The 9,778-nt window shown below is 42.4% G+C and overlaps 2 protein-coding genes across 2 annotated transcripts; both read right to left on the bottom strand.

The window, feature by feature from the left end:
- Positions 1-151: 151 nt before the first annotated feature.
- Positions 152-2,203, bottom strand: twist1a (twist family bHLH transcription factor 1a). The gene is made up of 2 exons (XM_008332041.3): positions 981-2,203; positions 152-603 (listed from the first exon to the last, which is right to left on the bottom strand). Exon 1 carries the CDS (start codon positions 1,566-1,568, stop codon positions 1,011-1,013), a length of 558 nt encoding a protein of 185 aa, XP_008330263.1. The 5' UTR covers positions 1,569-2,203; the 3' UTR covers positions 152-603; positions 981-1,010.
- A 1,676-nt stretch (positions 2,204-3,879) lies between these two features.
- On the bottom strand, positions 3,880-5,249 carry LOC103394640 (fer3-like protein). The gene has a single exon (XM_008332048.2). It carries the CDS (start codon positions 4,438-4,440, stop codon positions 3,967-3,969), a length of 474 nt encoding a protein of 157 aa, XP_008330270.1. The 5' UTR covers positions 4,441-5,249; the 3' UTR covers positions 3,880-3,966.
- Between the last annotated feature and the right edge of the window lie 4,529 nt (positions 5,250-9,778).

Raw genomic sequence — 9,778 nt, 5'->3', positions numbered from 1 at the left:
CCTCTGCAGTGGTGGGCTTCCAACACATGAAAATAAGCAAAAATAAGGCTATGTGAAATAAGTTTGTTTCCCTTACAAAACAATCACTGTGTGCAAAAACAACCATGACTTCAGCAGATTGAGCAATGAGTGTCCAAACAACTGAGAGGAATGAGAGATACCGTGTATTTTATTCAACAATGTACCAATATTTACAACACAAATGCACAGATTCTCCAGATCCGTTCAGCATTCCATGATATTCTGAAAATAAATAACTTTTTCAAAAGAGGGTAAAAGAACCTGTGTATAAAAATAAATACAAAACAGTCCATTTGCTGTGAATCTGAGGTGTGTCACAGAGAAAATGGGAATGCATTGTCAAACAGAGCAGGTCCTTGAAGCTCATTTGGTTTCGATTTTAACATTCATGGTCGCAGTGGTCTGTCTCTCTCCATGTCCAAAATGTCTTTCTCATAAGTGCTCCTTTGCAGACATCACAGTCCACGCAAAGAGGAACATGAAAAGCCCGCTCTCCTCTCAGGCCTGTGGCACAGCGGCTGTGATTGGCCTGTTTCAGTCTTTCTGAAGGGTTGTTCTGATCCTCTGGATTAGGTCTAGAATCTGTGAAAACGGGGGAAATAAACCTGATGAGGATACATTCATGACAGTAACGCGTTCTGAATAAAAGCGCAGTGCACGTTTTTCCATTCACACATCATTACTTAATATAAACCGTGGGAATTTCCCATTTTCAGCCCTGATTGCAAAACACTGTGGCTGGTGAGAAAGTTATGCGTGTACTAAAAGTTTTGTAACGTCCCTAGGGACCAAACTCTATTACATTACGAAACAAATTTGTCAAGAAGTCTGGGAATGGTTAGTAAAAAAAATATAGTGTAAAATGAATCAATACAGTGTGCGTAAAATCTCATCTAATCTCTATCTAATTCCGCACAGATGCTCCTTTTTACAGAAAAATGCGTAGAGGTTGAGCTTACCTTTCTGTCTCATCAAATGTAGTGGACTGATTAGGACGTAGTGGACAAGGACCAGGCACCCCCCATCCTCCAGACCGAGAACGCGTAGCTTAGACGTTCGTGCGCCACGTAGCTGCAGCTCGTCCCCCGCGCATCCAGCTCATCGCTCTGCAGAACTTGGCACAAAAAGTCGATGTACCGCGCCGCCAGCTTGAGTGTCTGGATCTTGCTGAGTTTGTCTGAAGGAAGAGTGGGGATAATCTTCCGCAGTGACGTGAATGCCTCGTTGAGAGACTGCGTCCGTTGCCTTTCTCGGATGTTGGCCATGACACGCTGCGTGTGGAGGTCGTCAAAGGAGCGCGCTGGACTACTGCTGGCCTCGCTGCCACCACTCCCGGCGCTGCCGCCTCCGCTGTCACAACTCTTTCTAAACTTTTTCTTGTTCTTTATCGCCGGGCTGGGACTCTGCGCGTCCCCTTCCTCCTCCTCTGTGTCCGCGCCCCTTCTTGCCGCCCGCCGCTTCCTTGCGCCTCTGCGCGGCAGCTGACGCTCGGTCTCCTCCTCACTGTTGCCCGCACTGTCCATCGGGGAGGAGTCCTCTTCGCGCATCGTCGCTTCTCGAGACTTGTCTTCAGTGAAGAGAACACTTATAATCCCTGACTTGACCTCTCATGCGTCAACAAACAGCGCAGGTAATGAGGAGTCGCCTGCAGTGGGGTGTGGGCTGGTGTTACGGTAAATGTCGGGCGCCACAGAAAGGGAGAGGTTCCTGTCAGACTGGGGACGTTCGGGGCTCTTATAGGAGCAGGCAGGAGGATTTTGGGGAGCGCTGTGATTGGGTGGAGGAATGTAACATAATACTGTGTGAGAAGGAGAGGTCTTGTTATAACATTAGAAGTAAAGTCTAAGACATGTAGGATTGCTTTTATCCAACTGTAGAGTGTGATGTGGTGTTGTTGAATTATGATGTTGAGTTATGTTGATATTAGAGATCCGTCAATTCACTGCATCCTTCCCCAAATTATTTCTGCCTCCTCCTCTCATGCCTCTTATGTTGTAGTTAAGCCCACAGTTTTCCAAACCCACACACAAGGTTGAGTTGGGTCCCATGGGTTTAAGTCAAAGTCTGAGTCACAGGGGAAACGTTTAGGTCGAGTTGGAATATAATCCCAGTGGTTTAATTTAGAGTCGCTGTCAGTAAAGAAAGTTTGAGTCAAGCTGCACTTTAATCCCCAGGGGTTTAATTATAATCCGAGGCATAGAACAAGTGTGGAGTGCAAGCCAGCTTCTCAAGTGAAAGTATGAACAGCTCATGTTGAATCAGAACCGAGTCACCAATGTACCGAGTCAGAGCGCAAGTCACTGAGAAATATTTATATGTTGAGCCGCCGACCCTGGGACTTTCAATACAAAGTTATTTTCAAAAAAGAAAAACAAAGAAGTTGAGATGATTCTGAATTAAGTAGGGCTCAGACCAAGTCCACTTTCAGTTAGTCAATAAGTCAATGAAGAAAAGCTCGAGTTATGTCAGTGTAAAGTACAGTTAAAGTTAAATCCCAGCTGAGTGTTTACATTATAGTGTAGCTACAGGACAGACTGACTGAAGAAAAATTCAAGTTGGGTTCAAAGTGTTTCAGGCCCCAGTCTACGTATAAGTTATGTACAGTATTAGTGCCTGAGTCAAGTCACAGAAAATATTACTGAAGTTTAGTCAACAGGTTTTTAATTGAGAGTCTGACTCACTGAAGGAGATTAGAATTAGAATCAGAGTCACATTTTCAGGCGGATCTAAGATGAAATAAGGCAATTTCTTTTTAATCAAGGTTGACTACAGAACCCTGTTTTGACTGAGACTAAGGCTCAGTTTTTTTCTAAAAGCCCTTGTCTGTTGATGTCAGTTTCTAACCCTAGATTTGGGCCCTGCTTGCTTTGACTGCCACGGCAGTGGTGATGAAAATTCTCAGCCCTACTGAAACACAGGAGGACGTCACAGCAGGAGGCATCTGCTCGTATAAGCAGAGAGACGTGTTTATTTTCCCGTCAGCAGCCCCTCGTTGAGGTATGTGCTTGAATGGGTCTGTGTCACGCAGGGATCTCACCACCGCGGCTCAGGTTTAAAGACAGGCCGTCACGGGGAGCTCTCGGGGCGGATCCGCGCTCACAGCGGGATGTTGAAGGCGGTGCACGGCTGCACCGCCGAGCAAACAGTAGAGGTGATAAAAGTGGATAAAGATGGACTCGCAGGGAAAAAGAAAAAATGAGAGAGTGAGAGAAAGAAGAAGGGGAGAAATATTTATGTACGACGGTTGAAATATTTATATATATATATTTTTATAGTTTAACTGTTTTTTTCTTATTTGTTAACTAGTACTTTTATATTTATATTTATATATATATATTTATAGTTTAACTGTTTTTTTTTATTTGTTAACTAGTACTTTTTAAATGACGTTTCTGTGTAGGACACAACAATAAATAAAATTAGTTGTTTAGGAAATTCTTCATAATAAATGTTGATAACTTCCCCAAAGGAGAACCGCCACCACTCCTTGTATCTTACGTTATCTTTGCACTATAAACAACACGTAAGTGTAATCACAAACTTAACTAAATAGAAGTAAACTCCTCCATTAATGGACAGTGTCGTCAGGTGTGTCGCTGTCCATGGTGCTGAGAAACACACCTGTCCCCAATACTCTAAAACTGACGTTTCCTTTGAGTTGAATTGTGTTGTTGCATTTACTAAAGGGAGGTAATTTATTATTTTGTGAAAAAATTTCTTTTTTCTTTCCGACTATAAGAAAGAAAAGGCCTGCTACGGGTATTCAGTAACAGCATTATCGCTCAATTATCACATAGCGAAAATAATAAAACTGATAAAACTACGGTTTTGTCTGACAATTACAGGTGTTGTCCTAAACTTCAGGGCTGTTAAAGTCAGCAGAGACAGTTTTAAAAAATCAAGTCTCCAGCTTAGTCCAGTGTCCGCAAAATAACAATGTTGTTCTCAAGAGCTCTCCAGCAAGTCCGTCATGAAGGAGATATAGACGATGGCCAGACGCAGCGTTTCAATTCGTGACAGTCTCTTCTCGTAAGCGAAGGTCGGAACTTTCCTCCTCAGTTCATCAAACGCCTCATTCAAGCTGAACATCCGCTTTCTCTCCCGCACGTTAGCCGCTTGTCGCTGGACCACCGTGATGATCCGCCTGCGTTTGGACTTACTGTGTCCGTGCCCCCCGCGGCTGTAGTACCGAGTCGGGCTCATCACCAGGTGCCTGGTGCACAGATCTTCGGAGCTCGCCTCGTCGTCCAGGTCTCTGGGTGACGAGTGGGTCAGCCTTGCGTGGTTGCTGAGGCTGGGTGCGGTCTCACCCACCTGTTGCCTTGGTCCCAACGTGCACTTCTGAGGAAAATCTATCAGGTTTATGCCGTTGACAAAACCTATCAAGGTGGAGTCGACGGATCGGCCTTGGAGCTCCATCCTCTGCCTTCAAACGGAGTCTCGTGGAGAATTTGTCACTTTGATGCGTCTGCCATCAGAAGTCATCGGCTGGACACTGTCCCCGAAAAACATCTCCAAATACTCAACCCAAATCCGGACTCAGCTCAAGGGGGTTAGATCCTATTTGGCTCAAATCCAACGCTTCCTGCTGTTTTAATATAGCACTTCACACCGTCCCCACTGCCTCTAAATCGAGTCCACTCCTGTCGTCAGTCGGCCAGTGTGTGGGTTCAATACGAACCGAGAGGCTTACAAACGGGCAGAGAGGAAACTGGAGGGCCCCACCAATGGATGCGCTGTCCTAGAGGCCCTTAATGAGCTTCTGAAGAACGGAGGGTTTTGACAGAGGGTCACACAGTCCTGTTTGCACTCTCTCCTCCGCTTCAGAGACTAAATAATGACACTTTTACCACTTAAACAGGCCAAGGGAAGACCAAATAGAACATTCCCTAACTGTCACTATACACCGCAAGCTTTTCTGTTGCAAATTAAAGCAAATAGCCTAACTGTCCGTTCCCATGGAGAGACAGTGTCCACACGGCAGGAGCTGCTGAGAGGGCCACGCAGGGCTCCAGTCGGGTCAGAACTCAGCATCAGTGTCACAGGTTTTAAACAAATTGAGTAGTGATAAAATATCAAATAAGCCAAGTCTGAACGTACTCTGACCAGGACGCTGTTTTGCTGAAGTTTGACCAAAACTCACTTTGAAAACTTTCTCATTTTTCATTGTCTTTTGAAGGCCAACAACAGAAATGTCCCCTATTCTCTCTGGATTTTGATGATAATATCACACAAAAAAAATTCTAAAAAAATCTTTAAAGCTAGATATAGAAAAACACATTGTGCAGTGTTTTATTTTGGGGAGACAAACTGTAAAATACTTTTTTTGCTGTGCAGGTCATGTGAACAGATACAAATCCAATATCTCACACAGGGTAATAAAGGAGTTCCTTCCCTCCCTCTGCCCATTAATTAAGTTTTAATATGATCTGATAAGGTGTATTATGGCAGTCTCACTGAGAACACAAACAGTGATCCACTTAATGAGTGAAAGTGAAGCAGAAATGGCTCTGTTTTATACAAACACTAAGACGTAGTCCAGACGTTTGTTTTTTTTTAAATCCTGGGCTGTAGGTGTTTGTGGGTTGAACAGTTTAATCAAGGTCAACTCAGTTTTGGCGGTTTAAGTAGGAGTGTGTTGTGTTCTAAAATTTGCTGAACTCAGCCAGTGGAGCAAGGGCGTGTTGAGAGCTGACTCATGATGACAGATTGTTCCAAATGGCATGAAAATTCAGACTTTTCAGTCTCAAAAATAAGCACAGTAAGTGGGCGACTGTTAATGCGGTGTTTTTCTGTTTGCTGAAAGTTCAGACGTCACAGAAAAGGGAGAACAACAAGCTTCTAAAATGACCCTTTGTTACAGAATGATTTGTTCATAAAAAAGTCTGATTAGGTCAATCAATTTAATTGATCCAACACCTTTAAATAGAGCAGCAGTCACATATGAACAAAAATAGAGATTCCATTTTATCATTTAAAATATCTGTTTGTGTAATTGTCGAAATTACACAAACAGTTGCCTTTCTTGGATTGTTTAAAGTTGACAATCCTAGGCCCCAGGGCTGAAGTCTAACCTCAAAGAACTTGTCATGTGGGTGTAGCACCAGAAATGTTGCCAATAAATACACATTTTAAAGACAATTTGCACATTTTCACTTGTAGTCGAGTACATGTAGCCATTACTTTGTTATCATTACTCATCAACCTGACAGTTGCCTAGTAGAAGTAGTGATCAACTTCCTTTGTTTGCTGATTTAACTCACACTATGTTCAGGAACCTACACGTATCATGGCCATCTATATTTCTTCTTCTCTCCTCACTGTTTCTTCAGTGGGCAGATAAACATGATGGGACATTCCACTGGTTGTCATGGAAACATTGAGAAAGCACAGCTGGGCGGGAGAACATGAGGTAATCTCACCCTGGGGCTGCTGGGTAAATATTGGTCTTAAATAAGGAGTAAAACCCCAAAACACACACACACACACACACATACACACACACACAGTATCTCTTTAGGACATTGGCTGGACTCTACTTTATTTTAGAGGTAGCACTGGACAGAACTTTGGTTGACCTGTTGATGGCACCAGAGGGTAATTTGAGAACCTCAAAGCTTTTGCAGGTTTTTCTGGACCTATCAAAGTCTAACTCTCAAAGTCACATAAATCAAAGAGGTAAAGTTGCATTTTTATTCCTCAAAGTCACATAAATCAAAGAGGTAACTCAGTAACTCATTCTTACCTAACCAAACAAGGGTCGCTGAACAGTCCTGAATCATCATCAATATCTAAAGCAAATTACTAATCAGGACTCTCCTGAAAGTTAGTCACACCTACTGGTTAGAAGTCCATACATCACTCTAACACTGTAGTAAAATGATGTCACAACTTCGAGTGTGGATTGTAAAAAAGTGAGAATTGTGTTTTTACACTCGGAGGGTCATTAATACAGAGATCAGCAGAGAACGTTGTGCTGCTTCAGAACAGCCAGTGCTGTTCTCACCATGTAAATCTGTCTTCCTACTACTCCTTTGGCCCAGTCCTGAGTGTGCTGTATGAACACGGCCAAATATCTCCCACAACCACCGTAAATCAGACACTGGACACCTTCCCCTCATTCTGCTGCTTTCTTATTATTTTTTTCTGACTTTACTTTTTTAGCGTCTCTCTTCGTCTGGGTTCTCTGCCGATTAGGTTCTCTTCACACCTCCATCATTTTCTATTGCTCGTTTCACCACTTGCTGATTAAGCAAACATTCCAAAAAATCGACACTTGCTCTGTTTTTGCACAGTGAGAAAGGCAGTGGAGATGCTGGCAGTGAGTAGGATTAGTTTAACCCCAGAGTTTTCTTTATTTATTTGTGGCACTGTGTTTCTTTCTGTCTCTCTCCTCCCTCAGAAGTCGCCTCATTGGTTCGTTCGTACCACCTTCCTCTACATCTTGCCCTCTGATTGGCTTGGCACTGAGGCCAGCACTCAGTCACTGTATGTTTACACAGCTGGGTGGCCAGTCAGAGGTAGCGCTAATGCATGTGTGCATGTGCGTGTGTGTGGAGGTTGGATAAACCCCAATACCACATCATATATCTCCTCACTCAGCTCCCCCTCCAACTCACCCTCTTCCTTAAAACCTTCAGCTCCTTCTGGCCAAACCACTGCCTGCTCTCAGCTTTGCCTCTCAGAATTACCCTCCTCATCTTAATCCAGCCTCACATTAAAAAATCTTACTGCATGGCATGGCTCCCCCACCCATGTCAGCACCCTGCCTCCTCTCCATCCCCCATATCTGTCTGAGTAACGTCAGTGTTTATTTTCTGAAAGACGGTCACCAGTCTGTACTGTGTATTTAGGGGTGCTGTGTTACATTTGTTTAAAGGATCAAATTCTTAAATGAATGTTGAGTTTCCTAAATATGACTGTCAAACGGATAAAACGTTGACGGCATGGATGGTGATGCTGAAGTTAATGGAGGTTGGAAGCGTTCGCTCCATGGACTCTGCCATTGCAGCCTTGTCATGTGATGCTAAATGTTGTTTAGGGTGGTCATAATCTGCTAGCTCGTGTAGCTTGTTTACATTAAAAAGTGAATAACTGAGTCACTATTGTGTTAAATATGTGTCAATGTAGGCCAGACTGAAATGATGCTAAAGTGAATTTAAGATGTCACACTAAGACAATAACATTATGTGGTTGAGAATTGACTCACACCTCACTGTCCACACAACACAAGTGAGTCTCACCACTTCTGCAAACACAACTTACACACAACTAATGTATCCGAACAGATTGTTTCTGTTGGTGGGACATGGTTTATTGTTGTTTGTAATCAGACACTGCACACGAATTGTCCTGAAGCTCTGAAAATGTTGGATTGTGCAAAACGGTGGAATAAAAATGTATTCTTGCCCTGGCAGTATTTCAGAACATAAAATCTTTCTTAATGGCCCAAACAAGCTGTCGCTGTAGCGCCACCACTAAAATGAGCATGTAAAACTATGTCTTCATTACACTGCTCCGCATGGACCAGCCCATTATTTTCTGTCTCTGTTGCCAAAACTGTTTTGGGAAGAAAAAAAAGTGAGCTGGAAATTTGTGGATGACAAGGCTTGTGCTGCCAGAGAGAAAGCAAAAAAAAAATCTCTAAACAAAATCTGGATTTTAAAATGTCACATTATAAAACTACATTATATGTATGGCTGCAATTTTACTATAAAAACTCTATTGTATTCAGAGCCACAGCTGAGATCATTGACTCTAATCTGCACAAGTGGTAAAGTATTCTAAGAAAATATATATATACAGTATATATTTCCCCTTTTTTTTGGATTTGAATGCTCAAAGTTATCATTAAGAATACAGTTTTTACATTGACTTTTTGTCCAGTAAACTACATTCCTCACATACACATAAATGTCAGTGTGGCTAAATGATTGGGTAATGCTTTTATCAGTGCTGTCTGTGTGAGCGATGATTTTATCATAATGAGTGGATTCTGTTAAGATAAAATAACACATTTTGTTTTGCTTTACTGCCACATTTTCTCAGTGTTTTTGGGTGTAGGAGTTGTAGTTTGGTCTAAACTCAAGTCTAGACACAGACCAGCCTCCCATTACATTCTGATTACACTGAGCCCTATTAATCTGACCCCCCCTCCCTCCTCACACACATACATATATACACACAAAGCAGCGTAAAACACCAGATACCAGAAGCTATCATACTAAATAAAATCTACCTGACTCTAAACAACACATAAAAGTATAATTTCAGTTCTTTTTATCAAAAATAAATCCCATGTATTTTCGTATCACTTTCTTGGTAGGGATGTCTCTGCATGAAAACTGCCAGAAAATTAATACAAATATTATTTGAATATCGAAAGATGTGAAATAAATAAAAAAGTGGGTTTAAGGACCACTGATGGTCCAGTAAGCAACACAGTAGTGAAAAAAATACACTAAAAATGTAATTTCTTAAAGTGATTGTTCTCTCTTCAGGTGAAGCTAAACTACAGTAATCCCAGTAACTGCCTCACCTGGTTCAGTTCATTGTGGGATTGTGAGCTATTCCACTGCCACCTACTGTACTTGCTCTGTTTTTCACCCTGAGACATCCCTGCGTGAAAGGAGTGGAGAAAACAAGAACAGAAAAGCAGTAGAGTCTATGACGATAAAACAGCGCTGTGTACTATCTGCGGTCCATTAAAGACGACTGTAAGCACCGAGCCTATGGTGCAATACTTTAAAGACTCAAA

This window comes from Cynoglossus semilaevis, chromosome 18 (genome assembly GCF_000523025.1).
Source record: "Cynoglossus semilaevis isolate Cse_v1.0 chromosome 18, Cse_v1.0, whole genome shotgun sequence".
NCBI classification, from domain to species: Eukaryota; Metazoa; Chordata; class Actinopteri; order Pleuronectiformes; family Cynoglossidae; genus Cynoglossus; species Cynoglossus semilaevis.
Note: the sequence above shows the minus strand (reverse complement) of the source record. Positions and strands in the feature narration are given on the sequence as shown.

Excerpts from the sequence above, each read along its gene's own strand:
- LOC103394640 (XM_008332048.2), bottom strand. The coding sequence starts at position 4,440 with ATGGAGCTCCAAGGCCGATCCGTCGACTCCACCTTGATAGGTTTTGTC.
- twist1a (XM_008332041.3), bottom strand. The coding sequence starts at position 1,568 with ATGCGCGAAGAGGACTCCTCCCCGATGGACAGTGCGGGCAACAGTGAG.